The following is a 19,746-nucleotide window of genomic DNA, read 5'->3' on the forward strand; positions in this document are numbered from 1 at the left end:
TAACTGGTTTCTCAATTCAAAAACATAGTTTGCCTTGTCTGAAAAGAGTATCTTCCATTGCCTTTGCTGTGTTGAATAAGTTAGCCCTGGGAAGATTAGGGGTGGGCAAGTGCTGAGGGATTGAAATATGAAGATTTGGGATTTGTATCTTGATATGATAATGGGCTATGCAACTGCGTGAATGACAGAACATCCTTTATGTTTCATCTACCTGATTTCTAAAATGGAAACTATAGACTAACTGAATTCTTATTATCCTTTTCCACTCCCAGGCTCCTTAATTCTAAAAATCTGTTTGGCCATCAAATACAGGTCTCTTCACAGTTGAAATTGCCTCAAGCACAATGCTGCAAGCACATCTGGGTCCTCATTAGTGATGTGTAGTTTTGTCTGTAATTGAAGTCCTTTCTCCCATAGCTCTTACACTAACATATCAAGACTATCTCATTTGTCTAACATTGGGAAAAGGACTTTTATATTGTTTGCATTTCTGTCATTCTACATACAAAAATATCCACTGCTTACCACTTTTAACTTTTCGCTAGATTACAGAAAAGATCCATAAGGAACAATACAAAGCAAGTATGGGCTTGTGGAATTGTCTTTTAAATCTCCTGAAGGGACTGAAACTAGAGAATTTGTTTTCAGTAGGGAATTTGGTTAAACCAGAAAGATCACTGTCTAAAAATTCTTCTTGGTTTTTAATTTAAGCCAAATAAAACATCCATCCTCAGCTGCTTAAATTATGGGGTCAAAGTGAACATAAATAAATTGATTTCTGCAGTACATCACATCCAGTCTTTTATCTATCTTTAAGAACTATAAATGCTTACTGAATGTACATTTGTGGACCAATTTGCACTGGGAATTTAATTCCATAAATACTTCAAAAAGTTAGAACTATAAGTTATTCACATTTCATAAATGGAGAATCTGAGGTACAAGGAAGATATTTTCCTTTGTAGAATGTGACTAGTAAAAGCCAGGTTCAAATCCAGGTTTGTCAGGTTCATTCTAGAAGCACAGTGTTTAGCCAGTGAACTACACCATTTCCTATCCAAATAACTACAGGTGGTCAAGGGGAATACATAAAATACAATCTTCTGCATGAATATCATTAAGGTGCTTTCTAGTCAAGATCTGAAACTGCACCATATGCCTTTATTTTAGAGAAAAAAACACTAAATATTTGCAAATTACAGTTGGTTATGGTGAGATCAGAAAAAAAAAATCTCACAGGAGTATGATCATGGCATGAAATAAGCTTTTCCATCTGTAAGAAATGTATACCTTGGTATAAGCTATTTATAATTCTCCTTTACATCTGTTTAGGCTTTCTAATCTTTCTCAGTTCTCTATTCTTACTACAATTCTGCTTTTCAGTCCCCATGTGTGATGAAATGACCCAACGCAGATAGTAGGGCTGAGGGACATCTAGGAGGTTCTCAGTACTTCAACTCACAAAACAAACAGGAAAGAAAAAGTGTAAAATGTATCCCTCCCCATGCTCCTGATGGAGTTAAGCGCTTAGTGAAATCTCTTGAAACAAATGCAGAAAGTCACTCAGTATAATCATTGTCACTGGAAGTAGATTTTTAGTGTTTCTTTGCCAATAACAACTTGTGGTGCTTGATTAATACGGATACAGTTAACGAAAGAATGGCTCCATGTTATAAAACGCACTTCCTAGCTTCCTTTTCTCATTTCAGCTCTCTAGAGAAGTGGTGATGCAATGCTTAAAACCTGAAGTCATCCAGGAAACAGTGGTTGGAAGAGTATCAAGGGTGTTACTAGGAGAGGAATCTGCTCAATTTCCAATTCTATATTAAACACCTGGAGGACGCCTCTTAAAATCTTCCCTGATTGCCTTGTGTATTCTGCCACGTCCTCCCCACATTTGTTTTTCTACTGAGCTGTTACTCTGCTTATGTCAATTTTTCATTCTTGAAAACTTATGAGCGGGAAAAGGATTCTTGAGCTAACAGAGACGCAAGAAATGCGCACAAACCATCAAAGGGAAGCGCAGGGGGTTCCCTATTCCCACGCCCTATTCCACTCCTTTTGCGTAGGAAGTGCTACTGTAAAACATTCCGGTTTCCCTCGACACATCCTCGCCCCTCGCACCCCTTTCCCTCTTTTTTTCTTGCAATGTTATTGGCATTATTATTTTTTTTTTTTTGACACACAGCTGCAAATGGAAACAGATCCACCTGCATTCTACCTTCATACATTGTAAATGAGTATTCGCGCATAAAATACGTTAGATCTTAGTAAGCATCTTGCTCCTTGAAAAACAAAACAAAAAGCTGGTCTTTCTCAATGCCCAGTTCCAGAACTTGGGTTCCCAGCAAACAGAGCAAGGTACAGCCCCAGTTGGAAACTCCCAGCCCTGCTAAGGGGGAAAAACGGGGTTTTCCGGCCACCTTAGGGTTTAAAAGCCTGTCCCGTGGGAGCTTTGCTTTCAGTTCTCTAGGCGGTTCATAGCTGCAAGAGCCCAGCTGTTCGCTGAACCTGGGCCGCCTGTGAGTAATTCGACGCGTCCAGGAGCTCGAGGAGGGCTGACTGGGCGTGGGGTTCGCAGAAGACAGCGCTGGCTGGGAACTGACAGACAACTAGACAGACAGCGTTGACTACTTCTGAGACCTGGCTGAAGGCCGCCACCGCTGAGTGGCGCGGAGCCTGCAACATTTGATCTGGGTTCAGAAAGCAGGTGTCCGGACTGCTTCTCACAGCCTGCCAGACGCGGTAGCCCCCAGCTGTTTGGAACCTCAAGGAAAATACTCAGGAGCGGCTGCCGGAGGGAGAGGCAGTGCTCTCAGCTGTCCAAAGTGCAAGGCCGGGCTATTCCCGGACGTGCACAGGCGCAGAGGGCAGGCAGCGCCGCCCGGAGTACCCCGGAGTGCCCCGGTGCGCCCGGTGCGCGAACTTGTGCGCCCGGGAGAGGAGCGCTTACCATGGAACATGGTCTGCGGGAGGCGGGCGTAGTCATGATGACCGCAACTGCAGCAGGAGCAAGCTCTCACCGCCCATAATCACTCTCAGGACTCTGGTCTTCCGCGGAGTTCCCGCGAGTCGGTGCCGGGTAGGGCAGTGTCTGCAGCTGGTTGCTCACCCTCGCCGCGCCTGCTGTTTCATCCATCCCAGGGGGGGCGGCACACACCACAGCCCAGCTCTGCGCTGCTTTGCCTTTTCCATAACTTCCGTAGGATCAACCGGCCGTGTACTTTCAGTTTCTAGTTTGCGCTTGGTATGCAGGTTCAATCTTTGGGTTCATTCCCAGGGAGCGGTCACAGTTTTCTCTCTCCTGGGGACCTGCGTCCTCCTTCAGCGCTTCTTATGCACCTGGGCTAGGACCAGAAGAGAACGCGAATTTCCAAAGTACTGCAGGAGAAACCAGCTGGCCTTCTGAATCAAAGTGATCCGGGGTGACTTTCCAGTTGACTCCTAACAGCCTTGGCAACGCTGGGCGACTGGGAGCTAAGATCATCAGTTGCTAATATGTCCACGAAAGTCACGAATGTGCAGTGTCCAAGTGGACGCTTCGGAGGAGGCGTCGCAGCTTGTGCTGCGGATGTGGTGGACGTTGCAAAGTCGTCTTGTGAAAAAAAAAAAAAAGGAAGTGAAGAAGTGAAAAATGATTAAGAGGGTCACGCCCTCTACCCCTCCAACCTCTCTAATCAGTTTCTTTCCGTTCTGTCTTTTGTACATGCACCTGCTCAGGTGGGACCTCATGGAAAAATTACATTATGGGTCTACATAACCTGGTAAGTGATGTCATTGAAAGATCAAACCCCAATTAAGTGGAATATGTGGAAACTATAATAAGTAAGACTCCCACATGTGTGTTTATCTGAATTGGCTAATAAACTATCCGTTTTGACTGTATGTCCTTAGGATGTTAATTTTTTCCTATGTCTGAGCTATCTAAATATTTCCTACTTTGGCTTGGTTTCTAATATTCCACAGAAATGCTGTTTAGCTAAAGGTGGATAATGTAAACCAGTAACAACAGTGATGATGATAATACTGACCATCGTTTATCCAGCATTTGCTCTGTTTCAGAATTGTGCTATGCATTTTATATGCATGTCTCATGCAAAACTTTCTAAGAGACAGACCATTTTCTTATCTGTGCTTTACAGACATAGGGGCTGAGCCTTCTTTAAGTAACGCTGTAGCTGACTTAGCTAACCTTTTGGACAGAAATCTGCTGAATTCTTGCTCTAGAGTCTGTACTTGGAATTCCTGTGTCAGAATCCCTTGTGAATAATGCAGTCATGTATGCCAGGAGGAGAGACACCTAGTGGGTGGGCCTTTTCCCCAGTGTGGGGACCACGGGGAAAGTTTTTGGGGTTTGTGACTTCTAACTTGACACCTGAGAAGGACTGAACCTGGGGCTGGTGAAGAGCATCCCTGATTCTTGTAGTGTGAACAAAGGAAAGAGGGAGAAAGACAACAATTAGAATGGATTAGAGAGTAAGATAAAATACCTCAAGCTCAACACTTGTGTCTCTGATTCCTCTTCTAGTCTCACTTCCCACATCCAATGCACAGACAAATGCAATCAGCACTACCTTTAAAATAAACAGTGCCAGCGACTATATAATCTGTCTCAGGGATCTTCCAGCTCTTCCTCTTGCTGACAATCCCTTCCTTACCTTCACAGCAGCAAGATATCTGAAGACACTCCCTGACCATTGTATTCCGGGCCTTCCATGTCCTGTGTGATCTGGGCTCTGACACCCCCCACCCCCCAAAAGCCCCACCCCCAAGGCGCTTCTGCACTATGTTCTATCACCCTGGCCTTTTGCTTCCCTGTGCCAAGCCCAGCTGGCTGCCACTTATAACAGTGTCCAGCACATGGTGGGCAGTCAGTAACTATTGCTGAGTGACTGAGAGAGATCGACTATGTGTGAGAATGCATGGGTGACTGGGTGTGAAGGGGAAAGTGTGTGAAGGCAGGTGGGAAACAGGAGGAAAGAGTGAGAGATTGAGGGAGCAAGTGTGAATAGCAGTCAGAATGGACAGTGGAAAGCTGAGTATTTTTCTATTTGGACTTAGCATGGGAAGTAGGGAGTAGGGAAACATGGGGCTGGAGTTACTTTAAAAAATGAATTCTTTAACCAAATATGAATATTTAACCAAATAAGCCGGTGACTTATTTATTGAAAATCCCTGACAACAACATTGGTAGGTAATTGCTCAAAGCCTGCACTTAAAAAAAAAAAAAAAACAACTTTTCAGGGCAGAGTATAAAGGCATTCATCAATGACTCACACAAGAGGAAATCTGTCTTCCTTTTTGATGCGATCACCATAAAGCACAGCAGAATATGAGCTTGTGCGTAACTGAACTTCAGGGTAAACGGAATTGTTTAGAGCTCCAGGAGATGTACGTTCTCACTGGACTGTGCTCCCAAGTATGATGGATTTTTTAAGAGAATATAAAGCATTTTGACTTTTTACGGTTTTAGGAAAATGGGCACAATCTAATAACATTGAGTTATTATTTTTCTGTGTATTAGAGGATTAATACAATTTGGAAAACAATTCCAAAATAAAGTCTTAAATAAACTTGTATCAATAAACTCAGCATTATTTTTCTTTTTCTTTTTTTTTAAAGATTTATTTTATTTATTTGAAAGACGGAGTTAGAGAGAAAGGGAGAGACAGAGAGAGGTCTTCCATCCGCTGGTTCACTCCCAAGATGGCTGCAACGGCCGGAACTGTGCCGATCCAAAGTCAGGAGGCAGGAGCTTCTTCTGGGTCTCCCACTTGGGTGAGGGGCCCAAGGACTTGGATATCTTCTATTGCTGTGCCAGGCCGTAGCAGAAAACTGGATGGGAAGAGGAGCAGCCGGGATTAGAACCAGCACCCATATGGGATGCTGGCACTTCAGGCCAGGGCGTTAACCCTCTGACCCCAGCATTATTTTTCATAAAGTTAACAAGGTTAAAACATTCTATACATTTTTTAATTATAGTATTTTATGATTAAACAAATGGAGCAATAAATATTATGTTGGCTGATAGACCCAATAATTATGTATAAAAGCCAATAAGGTGAAAAAGAGTATACAAATTTTATGTTATAATCAATAAATATTAAAAAGATGACAGCCTTCTCAGAATGATTAATATGATGCAATGGAAAAAACAAAATGATGACAACTTAAAACTGTTGATTTAAGCATGTCTTTTTTTAGTATTACAATCTTCAAATTGTTCATTTTGAACTGTATTCTTAGATAATATTTTCTTCATTATTTATCTGAAGTTTTACACAATATAACTACTCTTCATAGTCTGTGATCTGAATTCTATTGTTCACTTCATGGGTATTTCTGAAGTTCCTATGACCTAATTTTCCAGGTGTATATTTCAAAAACACACAGCCAATTTTATGAGCATATGATTTGCATTGTTGCACAGGGACCTGTTCTTAGAAGGGTGTATACTTGATTTAATGCTCTGCTGTCACAGTCTTGAAGTTCTTAGTTACTTTTGGACAAGAAGAACCTTATTTTCACTTTGCATTGGCCTGCATAAGTTCTTCATCTCATCATATAAACTTTTCACATGTTAAGTTATACATTGAGGATAGCAATGCATGTCTTTAAGATGGCTTCAAGCTGATGGAGAAAACAGATGTTAAATGTGCAATTTCAAGAATGAAGAATATTATGAGAAGGAAAAAAATGACATGGTATTTGAACCAGAGATTTAAGGCAGTCTAGACTTATTTTATGCTGAAATAAGAGTCCAGAAAAGGTTACTTCACCTCTCCAGTGAAAAACAGCTATAAGTGGATGACCTGTAATTTGGAATCAGATCTGTATGATCTTCAAGCCCGAGCTTGTGAATTACATTTGAATTTTATCAAACAATGACGACTGAGCATCTGTTTACATGGTCATATGTTTTTTCTTGTGTTCTTGAATAAACCATAAACCATAAATGTAGCATAATGCTAAATTCAAGTTGCCAATATTTAGCTCAGAGTTTTGCAACTGTATTTATAACCTGGATATAGTGATTGTTTATATTGCAATCAGCTGAGAGTAGGCTGGTCTTGTCAGGTTTTGCTAACTTCATGAAAAGAGTTAGGAATTCTATTATTTTCCAAGATTGTTTATGCATTATATGAGCTGTTTTTTTCTGGAAGACTTACCAGAGTGCACAGATACAATATACTTAATTTCATGTGATAAAGCCCAGAGAGAGGATAAGCCTGTCAATTCTGAGCATCACAAGACTGTAAATAAAAAGGCCTAATCAAAATGGCTGTGTCAGTCAGAAAGTACCCTACTGGGGATGTGCATGCCAGCATACTGGTGATGCCCAGAGTGTGGAAAAGAGTGGAATGATCCAATCGGCATGACAGAAGAGAGAACTAATGCCAAGAGGAACCTTGACATTAAAGCACTAAAAAATAGATGGAGAACTACAGGATGATGACAACAAAACCAACCAAGAGTAGGAAGCAAAGTCAGAGAGTCAGAAATCAGTGTCCCAGACGTCAGTGGAGACTACATTTCAAAATAGACTAACTAATTAGTATTTCCAGTTGACACAAAGATACTGAGTAAGATGAGGACTGAAAGATATGTACATTGCATTTGGTAAAGTGATTAGAGATTGTCCATAGCCCTTATAACAACAGAAGGGTAGTGTAGATAGAAACAACATTCTAGTTTGTAGGGGGATGAAAGAGGAAAATTAAATATGAGGAGACCACCTCCTAAAGATGTTTAGTAATGATAAAAACATCAAGGTAGGTCTTTTGATGTAGCAGTTAAGATACTATTTAGAGTGCCTTCATCCCATTTCAGAGTGCCAGGTTCAAGTCCTGGTTCCTCCGCTTCCAGCCCAGCTTCCTGCTGATGCATAGTCTGAGAGGGAGCAGATGATGGCTCAAGTACTTGGTTCACTGCTGCCAACACAGGAGACTCAGTGTTCTGGGCTCCTGGCTTTGGCCTGGCTCAGCCATTCTGACAATTGTGGGCATTTTGGAAGTGAATCAGTGTTTTCTCTCTCTCTCTCTCTCTCTCTCTCTCTCAAATAAAATGAAAATAAATACTCTTTATGAAAAGGAATAGGATAATGGCTTGGAAGGTGCCTAAAACATGATGGAAGTTTTCTTTTTCATGCATTAGATGAACTTGAGCATATTTATTTATTTTGTAAAATTAGGTTTTAAAAAAGTGGAAAGGATGGATCCAAGCAACCCAAGATACCATTTTCTTCCTTAAGCTCTTTTCATGTCTTCTCTTTAAGTTCAATCCTTAAATCCCATATTTCTAGGCAGTCATACTCAGCTGTATATCTAGTGTCTAACTGTATGCTCTCTAATGCAATTTTTCTTAAGTCAATGACTTGTACATTTCTGGGTGTGTGTTGGCTTGTCTAAGAGAAAAATTTAGTATTTTTCCAGGTCCCCTCAGAAAGGAAAAATGTAACTTCTGTTACAAAAAAAAAAAAAAAAAAAAAAAAAAAAAAAAAAGAAAATCATGTGTTGTTGTCAATCAGAGGTTTTTTTTACAGACCATATTTTGGGAGGTATTCGGTTTTAACCACTGTTTTCACAAAAGATCAATTACAGAATATTGCACCTACAACAATTTTGTTCATGCAACTGTTTGTAGAAAGTAGAAAAAATATTTTACTCTGCATAGATTCCCTTTACTTTATCCACATACTAAGTGAGGATGTTGAGTTGTTTTTATGAGCTCTTAGGTAGCAGTGATTGTGTCTTTTTCAATCTGAAATTCTCTGCAGTCAACAGAATGCCTTTCAAGTTGCAGATTCTATCTGTGAACAACTTGTGGAAAAGGGAGACATCAGATTGCACAGGTCTTGACTTGCCTTTCTTACAGAGAATCCATGGTCTGAGGCATTGCTATGTCTAAGGTTCTGGTCAATTTGTCAAAAATCCTAATATTTAATATAGATTTAGATGTATTTTCTTAATCTGGAGAACTGTCTTATTTATTGTTAGATTAGAAAATTCACTTCATCTGCCTCTCCTTCAGAGAAGCCAGGTTTGTCCCAGAATATTTGTTATTACCTTGAACCCTCAGTGTATCCAGTAACTCAGATATGACATGGAATGATTCAGTGATTTGCAACAGTAATAAAGTTAATAAATAGCAATCTAAAAAGAACTTATAGTTTCCTGAGTTCCTAGGGTATAACAGTCATTGCTCTGGCTAATCACGAGTCAACTGACACTCTAAAAATATGGAACTACTGTTAACACAAGAACACAAAAATTGGAATTTTCAAGAGACCAAAACACCAAACCATGGAGTTTGGAAGGCCTGAGAATGACTTCTTTAAATAATGGAGTGGAGTGTCATGTTTCTTGAGTAAAATGCCCTATTGCATGGCAGCTATGTGCTATGATTTCCTTGCCTTTTTTCCACGTTAGCAATTTCCCCTCATGTTTCGCCAACAAGTTTTTAATGATGTATTTTTTGTTGGAGTTCTATTTTTAGCAACTAGTTTTGCTATTCTGATCTTCCTTAATAAGATATAGTTTTACCAGTGTAATGTAAAATTTTTTATTTCCTATTAATTGCCTGCTTTCAAAATGATAATCAGTATCATTTTTGTTCTTGAAGGTCTTTAAACTTTTGTCTAGGTTAGAAAAGTGGGGTCACTTTAATTTGAAATTAATCCATCCTCTAATGTTTTTTTCAAAATAAATTTTGGGAGATTAGGACCATTTACCAAATACAAATATATCCCTACATAAATATTAGACTATATGACCTTGTTTCTCAAAGCTTTTTAGTGTATGAGTATATATTTACCTTTTATTTACTCATTATTTATTTACTTATTTATGGTTTTGTGGCCTAAAATGATATCTAACTAAAAAAATGTTACTATGTGTAATAATGTATTGACTATTCACGGATGATTGAGACTAGAGTGTTTTGCAGCTATTTTCCAGAAATAACCAGGCACAAATCAGTGACTTCAAAGTAAATTCCAAAAGCAATGATTCCAAACCTAACCAGAACAACAAAATTGACATTTTTTAAGATTTATTTATTTATTTGAAAAATAGAGTTACAGAGAGAAGGGGAGAGACAAAGGGAAAAAAGGATCGTCCATCTGCTGATTCACTCCCCAGTGGTCACAACACCCAGGGCAGGGCCAGGCTGAAGCCAGGAGCCAGGAGCTTCATCCTGGTCTCCCACGTGGATGTAGGGCCATGCTCTGCTGCTTTCCCAGGCGCATTAGCAGGGAGCTGGATAGGAAATGGAGCAGCTGGGACTTGAACTGGCATCCATATTCGTGCTGGCATCTCAGGTGGCAGTTTTATTCCCTATACCACAATGCTGGCCACCAAAATTGACTTCTAAGAGCCATAAGTGTCTGTGTGAAAAAGTGAATAAATAAAGGACCTCAAATTCTCAAGAGGTGGAATCTAGAAAATATCAGTTGTTATCAAGCTATCAAATTCAGTTTTATTGCTGTTGCTGTTTTAAACTTGATTTGTACTATTATTTTCTTTATAACTTTAAATTTCCTTGAGCCTTTTAGACCCTGATGCCCCTAATAAGTATTTGTTTTGTGGACTTGAATCTGACTTAATTCAATTCCCTTATTTCATCTTCTTGCAAAATCTTTATTGGTTATTAAACTGCAAAAGGAAATAAGTATACTTTATGACAAACCTGTTCTTGCAAACAGACTTCTTTGACAGTTGTCTTGTAATATTTTTTTCCCATTGTTAGATATGTTAACTCAATATATTGTACCAGTAAATATTATTAACTGGAACTTTGCTTTTCATGATAATAAGCAATGTTATATAAATAATGTTATTTCTAAATAATGTTATTTCTAAAATGTAATATTGTCATTGCAATGAGTTTTTTTTTTCTGTTGCAAAAGCACCAAACAAAAATTTTTTTAAAGCTTTATTTATTTGAAAGGAAGAGTTACGGAGAGAGAGAGGGCGAGACAGAGATTTTCCATTCTCTGTCTACTCCCCAAATGGCCACAATGACCAGGGCTGGGCTGGGCAGGGCAGAGCCAGGAGCTCCATCTGAGTCTCCCACGTGGGTGTAGGATTTGCTGCCCTCCCAGGTGCATTAGCAGGGAGCTGGATCGGAAGTAGCACAGGACTGGCATTGCAGATCAATTGGTAAGGCTCTCGCCTGGCATGCTGGCATCCCATATGGGTACCAGTTTGAGACCTGACTGTTCCACTTCCAATCCAGCTCCCTGATAATGGGAAAGCACCCTGCACCCACATGTGAGATCCAGAAGAGGCTTCTGGCTCAGCCCCAGCCATTGTGGCCATCTGGGGACTGAACCAATAGGTGGAAGATATCTCTCTCTCCTCCTCTGTGTAATTCTGAATTTCAAATAAAATAAATAAATCTTTAAAAAAAAAAGAAGTTCAGCAGCTGAGACTCCAGTTGGCGCCTATATGGGGTGCCGGCACCGCAGCAGCCTAACCCTCGGTGCTTGTTCTGGGAGTGCCATTTATGTTATGAGAAATAAATAATAATAAAGGTCAAGTGACAAAGACATCTAATGGTAAACAACTTCAATTTTTCATTGGTCTGTAAGATTTCTTCAACAGGTTTTACATGCTTACTACAATAAATTGAAAGCAGAGCAACCAAATTTGATTGGCACTCTGATATGGGATGCCAGCCTCACAGGTGGTGGCTTTCACCTGTGTGCCACAACACCTGCCCATTAAATAGTCTTTTTTAAGTTACCAAAACAGAACATGTGTTGGGGCTGCCTTTGTGGCGCAGACAGATTAAGCTGTTGCCTTCAATGCTGGCTTCCCATTTTAAATTGCCAATTTGAGTCCTGGCTGCTTCTCTTCCATTCCAGCTCCCTACTACTGAGCTCGAAAAAGCAGCAGAAGATGGCCCAAGTATGTGGGCCCCTGATACCCACATGGGAGGCTGAATGGAGCTTCTGGCTCCTGGTTTAGGCCTTGCCCAGCCCTTTCTGTTGCAGCCCTTTGGGGAGTGAACCAGTGATTGGAAGATTTTCTCTCTCTCTCTCTCTGCCTTTCAAATAAATAATCTTTAAAAGAACATGTTAGATTGAAACATTTAATAAATGGAGACAAGCAAAATTTTAAAGGAAAACTTCATCCAATTTTGACACTATAACAATCATGCTGTTAGTATGATACTGCAAAATTTCTCTCTGCACACATAACTGCGTAGATACATATGTATTTTAACCCAAATGAGATCTTCATAAACATATTGTTTTTCAGCATGCTTTGTTTTCAGTTAACAATCTCCCCATTTGTATTTCAGTAAGTTTTTATTTAATACCAAGATATACAAATTTCCAAAATTGACCCCCAAATTTCCATTATATTGGTGTTCTGTTTAGTGGGTTATTATGTTAAAGATCACAATGTGCTGATTGCTTCTAGGCCATTTCAGTGGTCATTATTGGAAAAATTATGAGTTTTTATTGATCATTCCAATTATATTTTTTAAAGATTTATTTTATTTATTTGAAAGTCAGAGTTACACAGAGAGAGGAGAGGTGGAGAGAGAGAGAGAGAGAGAGAGAGAGAGAGAGAGAGAGGTCTTACATCAGCTGGTTCACTCCCCAAATAGTCACAATGACCAAAGCTGGGCCAATCTGAAGCCAGGAGTCAGTAGCTTCTTCCGGGTGTCCCACGTGGGTGCAGGGGCCCAAGGACTTGGATCATCTTCCACTGATTTCCTGGGCCATAGCAGAGATCTGGATCAGAAGTGGAGCAGCTGGGACTTGAACCAGCGTCCATATGGGATACTAGCACTGCAGGCGGCAGCTTTACCCGCTACACCACAGCACTAACCCCTCCAATTACATTTTAATCGTTTATATATTTTCAGTTATTTTCCTTAAAGTTGTAATTTTATCACTTTTTTCTTTCACTGGAAATATTGCCTCTTAACATCATGAACTTAATGACATATTTTTTAGCAATAGGTACTTACATATGAGGTTGTTTCAGAACATCACAACAGATACTACATCAAACAACACGACTTTTAAGAGAAGCTTTAATGATCACTATAGTTATTCTGTTCCTTGAATCCTGAGAATATTTAAAGCTTTAAAGTGCTGTATGCTAAAGTGAACTAACAATCAATCTTTCCTTTGGTGATTATTTTACCAATTTAATATATGATTAGGTTCATTTGTTTTCAATGATAGTTTTTGAAAATTTAGTTGTATAGAAAGGCATACAAGCCGGCGCCGCGGCTCACTAGGCTAATTCTCCGCCTTGTGGCGCCGGCACACCGGGTTCTAGTCCCGGTCGGGGCACCGGATTCTGTCCTGGTTGCCCCTCTTCCAGGCCAGCTCTCTGCTGTGGCCCGGGAGTGCAGTGGAGGATGGCCCAAGTACTTGGGCCCTGCACCCCATGGGAGACCAGGAGCAGCACCTGGCTCCTGCCATCGGATCAGCGCGGTGCGCCAGCTGCAGCATGCTGGCTGAGGCGGCCATTGGAGGGTGAACCAACGGCAAAGGAAGACCTTTCTCTTTCTGTCCCTCTCTCACTGTCCACTCTGCCTGTCAAAAAAAAAAAAAAAAGGCATACAAGAGAAATTTTGCATGAAAAGTTCTACTTGCTTTATATTTTGTGTCTCTAAAGGTAAATATTTTCTCCATACCAAACATAGAAATCTAGTTTTATTATCTTATAGCCTTTACCTTACGTATAAAGGCCTATAATTTTTTTTAACCAATACCCTATGATTCATCACTTGGTTTGGATTCAATCTTACAAAAATACCCTGGGCACATTTCAACACTTAGTCTACGTGACAGTTCCAAAGCATTTGACACTCTTGCTTACGATCTCCTCCTTCTGTATTTCCCGACATCATTTTACTGATTCTCACTTTAGAGATGTAATTTTCCTCTCTCATTCTTTGTATTCTCTTCCTCTGCCTGTCTATGGTAATATTTCTATTCCCCAGCTTCTACCCTCAGCACTATTTTTATAGGATGCACTTCCTAGTTCTTCTCATCCGCACCAGTGGTTTTAACCACAGCTTTGTAACTATTGCCTGCATGTTGTATTTCCAGTCTAGTCATCCATGACCTCAATTTGTAACCCTAAAATCTAACAGACTATGACACACATCTACCTGAATCTTTCAAGGGGATCAAAATCAACACACACAAGCACACTCTGATTTTTCTACCCCATTCTTCCTCCTTATTATATTCTTTCTGAATATGTATTTTACTCACTTATCACCCAGACTATAAACCTGGGGGGGCGGTGGGAATCACTATAACAGATTGATACCAACAGCTTGTTATTTACTGCCCACAATCATCAATTCCTGCTGCCTTTGTTTAGTTTCTTTTTCTGTCTTTCTTTGATTACAAAGCTTCCTTAACACGTACTTTTGAGAAAATGATCACTCTCTTTCTGCAGTTTTTCAACAGTCTTCTCTTTCCTAAGGGCATGGCTACTTCTGCCTGAAATGCAGGGTTCTTTGCGATTCACAGGCACTCTCCCATCACTCTTAGATCACTAGGGGTTCCACTAGGCATTCTCTCAGATTTTCAAGCTTTGCAGTCTCTTCACGTTCTGTCCTTTCAGCTTAGTGACCTTTCCACATGCAACCTTCAGGATAAGCTCAGATTTCTGGTCCTTGAGGCTCTTCTGTCTAACGTAACTTGTAAGGAGTCAGTCTTCATTCTCACAGTTCTTATCATCTAAATTGTAACTGCTCTGAAAATTTTACACCCATAAGATGAGTTCCTTGAAGTCCATATGACTTCTGTATTCTTCTGGAATCTTTTGTGCCAAGCACAACACCTGTCTCACTTGAGGTGTCAGATGCAAGTAATGTAATGACTATGCTTAAAATGTAGCTTTAACTCTAAGGACAGTTCCTATCCTAGGGTGTTCAATACAGAAATCTCACACAGACTAGAGAGGACAACATTATAAAGATGAAACAAAATTTCTTTTTAAAAATGGGTGGCCTGCAGATGGATTTAATGTCAATCAAACTGTTATAATGAAATAGGATTGTGAGGAGGAAAGTACTTAGGCTAAGTATGAAATAACTGCTTATATAAACATTTATTTAAATATTTTCCTTCAAATAATACCATTAAGTTAAAAACATTTTTGTGTTCACTGGAACAACATCTTTATATATATATATATATATATATATATACACACATATATTTCTTGTATTCTTTCTCATGGACAAGCTATTTAAAGTTAAGGAGACGGGTTCAAGAAAGTATTCCAGAATCACTTGTTTTTATTTGCTTTACTTGGTTTACAGGAGTTATTTATTTATAGTAGTATTTATGATGATTAATAGTGTTCCCTAGGCAGCATTAGAAGTTAATTTATAAATATCTTGGCAGATGGAAGATTATGTTGCAAAAATTGAGTCCATAAAATGTGTTTTACAAACTATTCTAGTGTTGCTTTTGCTGTTGATTTTACAGTTTATTTGTATTTCAGAATTATGAATTTAAAAATGTTTTATCTGAATTGGATTGATAATAATATGGTAAGTTTCACACTATATTCCTTGATGAGTAAATATTTGCATTGATTTGTATTAGTCTATTCCGACTCCTTTATAATTCCCAACTTGTATTAAGTACTTTCCAGCTAGGCAGTATTACTCACATTTCATTGCATTTCAGTAATACCAACTGGAAGGGTAGAGTGATCACAAGAAGAAATTCTGCTCTCAAGTTCATATTACGTTGGGACAGCTACATAGTGAATTTGAATCATATTTGTATATCTCAATTACTAATATAAACTATCATTAATGTTATAAGGCATTCAAAATTTTACTTTCTGCCGGTAGTTTCCCTTCAAATTGGTTACTTTGTGGGTTTATATACCTATTTTATACTCATGCTGCCATTCCTCAAAATGTTTCTTGGAAATTACTCTTAGAGTTTTAGAGTCTGTAGCATATTGTTTTTAATTTTTTGTGGTGAGTTTGACTTTTAAAAACACTGATAAAACAGTTTGGACTTAAAGAGTTGGAATTGTGAAATACCTAACTATGAATTAATTTTGGGCAGGATTGCAAATCAGATGCATACAGGGGTCAAGTGGGCAATGGAAAGTGAATGCAGAAGGTGTGATGGGGGTTTCAGGGATTGGAAGCACAGGCCTTGTCTGTAGCACTAGAGTCAACATTTTTTGGTTTCTAGTCTTGCAACTAGGGTAAAAATTTTCATATTTATGGACCTCCTCAATTTTTAAAAATGGGCTCAGTTATTTTGGACATGAAATTTACAATCAGTACTTTATAATAATACCTCTTCATGGTGCTTGTAATCAGTGCATAAAGTCAAAATTTTTTATACAAGCTATTTTCTTGAATTTCTCAATTGTATTTGGCAAAGAATGAGAGCAAAGTAGAAAGATGGCATATGATCTCCCCCTATACCTTATCCCTCATTTTTTTTCTCCATAGTATTTATCAATGTTTTATAAATTTCATATTTACTTTTTTGTTTATTGTTTTTCTCCCCACTAGAACATAAGCTTCAGATTTTTGCGGGGGAGGTTTCTTGATATCCTTAGGACCTAGGAAATTTATTGGTAATTAATAGGCCCTTAGTAAATATCTAGTATATTAATGAATATTCACAGATAACCAGCCACATGGAGAAAATGAATGAAGAATCATGGAAACCTGAGCTTGACAAGATAATCAGGAATACAACCAATAATGTGTTTGAGATGGCTCTCATTGATTGGAGAGAAGTGATTATGAGAATCTCTTCTGAAATCTGCATTAAGTGATGTCCCATTGGTTGCTTGAAGCCAGCGCTGGTGAGTTTAATTTCACCACGGAAATCAGCAAGTGATAAAATGTATCATTTACTAGCACACCATTGGAAACAAGAGTTGTGAGATTTTGAGTTAGCCAAAGGAAGTAGTTTCTATCATTTAGAACTATCCAACAGTGCAATGGTCTATCTCACAGAGGGTTTTAGTTCTGTATTAAAGATTCACTTGTTGAGCCTATCCATACACTGTAAAACTTTTTATTAATGTGTGTAGAATTGCTGGGTCATGGAATATGTTGCTGCTTTAAAAACTGTCATTTTTACTCTGGCTACTATTTGGATATTGTCATTGGTTATTATAAAGTTTTACTATGGCGTCTCTAGGTGTGAATTTATTTTTATTTATTCTACTTTAAAAATCATGGGGCTTTTAGAACCTATATTTGGATATCTTGTTTTAGTTCGAGAAAAATCTCGGCTATTCTCTCTCTCTTTTTTTAAAGATTTATTTATTTGAAAGTCAGAGTACACAGAGAGAGAAGTAGAGGCAGAGAGAGAGAGAGAGAGAGAGAAAGAGAGAAAGAGGTCTTCCATCCACTGGTTGACACCCCAATTGGCTGTCGCAGCCGGAGCTGGGCCAATCTGTAGCCAGAAGCCTGGAGCTTCTTCCAGATCTCCCATTCGGGTGCAAGGGCCCATCTTCTACTGCATTCCCAGACCATTGCAAAGAGCTGGATCAGAAGTGGAGAAGCCAGGACTGGAACCAGCGCCCATATGGGATGCCAGCACAGCAGGCGGTGGCTTTACTCACTACGCCACAGAGCCAGCCCCTATTATTTCTTAAAATATTGTTTCTGCCACGCTCTCTATCTTCTCCTTCTGAGATACCTGTTTTTCATTATGCCTTACCCTGTCTCCATATTTTCCGTCCATTTCTCTTACTACTTCCTACTGTTTATTTTCTTCTTTCTTCTACTCTATTAATTCATTTTTAACTATGTCTAACAAAATGATAAATCCTACAGAAAATTTTTTGAGCTTATGTTTTTTCTGTTCTTTTTTATTTTTGCAAAAGCCTATAAAATATATTTTTATATATTTATCTCATTAGTGAGAGACTTATAAGGGGGAAGTCTTAAATTTCTCTGAAAGAGGAAGAACAAATAAAAATTACCAGGGTGAAAATTCAGTCCTCCTATGACCTGGTGGTCACAGCCCAGGGCTTCCAATCAGCATGTGTCTGGGGAAGAGTAGGCAGCAGGATTCTGGAAGTCCTCACCACCCTAGGTCTCAGTCTCTAATCCTGTGTCTCCATGGCTAGAGGGCTCTGCCCTAGAGAGTTTGTCAGGTAGGTGTCTGTCTTGTTACTTTGCAGTGCCTCTCTCTCCTGAGGTTTTGATTTCTTCTAGGTGATATGTGTAGGGTCCCAGACAGGTAAGTCCAGGACTGGCTCTGTGAGAGCGTCTGTTTTGAGGGCAAGCTGATCTCAGCAGCCCACGTAAACTAGAAAGCAATTCCCAATTGAAACATAGGCTGTCCCACCTGGGCTCTCCCAGCTTGGGGTGGAAAGGGAGAGGTTATGAACCACTATCTTCTGAGCTCAATGACAAGAGGAGTTGAAGTTCCACAGACATTTCTACAGAATCCCAAGCTTGCTTCACACAGAATGCTGATCTATGACGTTGGCCTCAAGATCAGGGGAAACACACTGGGCTGAGAGAGGAAGCAAAGGATTCAACAGTGATTCAGAATTGAGGTTGATTCTGGTGACGCTATTGCCAAGTCCAAAATCAGAATAATTTTGGTTGGGTGACACCATTACTTTTTAAGGCAAATTGGTCCAGAAGACTCAATCTGATGAGGTTAAATTGAAAGTACAATTATCTTGGATGCAACTTCATAAAACTCAATTAGTATGAGTGATTAATTAGATTAAAAGTAAGAAAGACCACACATGGGGCTATTTATTATATTAGAAAAACTGGATACTTTGTTTCTTTTATATATGTGGAATCTCATGTTCATTGCTCTTCTACCGGGCAGGTATATTGTGCTTCAAAAAAAGGCTGGAGTGAGTCCCCCAAATCAGAACACAAGATGCATGGGATCTGAGACTGAAATCTGCTGGAGGATTGTTTGGTGAGACTAATTCTCCAGTCTCAGTTTGCACCCTCATCTTTCTCCTTTGTTCCTCCACTTTTGAATTCCTAAATTACAAGGACTTTTCATACCTCCCCAGGCAAAGATCTTTCCTTTCCTCCTTTTCACTGGCAAGTTAGTGCTACCATGGGCAAGAGGACGGTCTGATTTTTTCACGGGAAGGAGAAAAGTCTTTCTTCCCTGTCCCACATATCTGCCTACTCATTTTTTTCTCTTCTTCTTCTTCTTCTTTTTTTTTTTTTTTTAAATTTTTTGACAGGCAGTGTTAGATAGTGAGAGAGAGAGACAGAGAGAAAAGTCTTCCTTCCGTTGGTTCACCACCAAAATGGCGCTGATCCGAAGCCGGGAGCCAGGTGCTTCCTCCTGGTCTCCCTTGTGGGTGCAGGGACCCAAGCACTTGGGCCATCCTCCACTGCCTTCCCGGGCCACAGCAGAGAGCTGGACTGGAAGAGGAGCAACCAGGACAGAACTGGCACCCCAACTGGGACTAGAACCTGAAGTGCTGGCTCCGCAGGTGGAGGATTAGCCTAGTGAGCCATGGCACCGGCTTTCTTCTTGATTTTTCTAATTGATTCTTCTTCAAACCTGCTGTGTCACTATTTAGTTTATAATACTTGGTCTTCATTTTATTAAATAAGCTAAGCATACATATTTTATAGTCTTTTATTTATGACAAAAATAATATATCAAATATTTTGGGGTATATTTTTTAAAATATATTTGTTTCTGCTTGCTTTTCTTTTAAATTTATTTTCATAAAGGGGACAGATTTTATGAATTTCATATAAACAGTT

General features: G+C 39.4%; 1 protein-coding gene and 1 long non-coding RNA gene across 11 annotated transcripts in view; one reads left to right on the plus strand and one right to left on the minus strand.

Moving 5' to 3' along the window:
- IL7 (interleukin 7) overlaps positions 1 to 8,483 on the minus strand; it is a 45,425-nt gene extending 36,942 nt beyond the window's left edge. For 2 of the 4 annotated variants that reach the window (XM_008255688.4, XM_008255687.4), the window contains exon 1: positions 2,954 to 8,483. In XM_008255688.4, the coding sequence (XP_008253910.1) occupies positions 2,954 to 2,963 (10 nt within the window). In that variant the 5' untranslated portion in view covers positions 2,964 to 8,483. The remainder of the gene's footprint in view (positions 1 to 2,953) is intronic. The other 2 variants (XM_070075256.1, XM_070075255.1) reach the window with 1 other exon arrangement.
- LOC103348070 (uncharacterized) overlaps positions 3,614 to 19,746 on the plus strand; it is a 61,515-nt gene continuing 45,382 nt past the window's right edge. For all 7 annotated transcript variants that reach the window (XR_007918637.2, XR_007918635.2, XR_011389147.1 and 4 more), the window contains exons 1-3: positions 3,614 to 3,764; positions 16,653 to 16,835; positions 18,836 to 18,931. This is a non-coding gene — a long non-coding RNA (uncharacterized lncRNA). The remainder of the gene's footprint in view (positions 3,765 to 16,652; positions 16,836 to 18,835; positions 18,932 to 19,746) is intronic.

This window comes from Oryctolagus cuniculus, chromosome 6, assembly GCF_964237555.1.
Source record: "Oryctolagus cuniculus chromosome 6, mOryCun1.1, whole genome shotgun sequence".
Classification (NCBI taxonomy): domain Eukaryota; kingdom Metazoa; phylum Chordata; class Mammalia; order Lagomorpha; family Leporidae; genus Oryctolagus; species Oryctolagus cuniculus.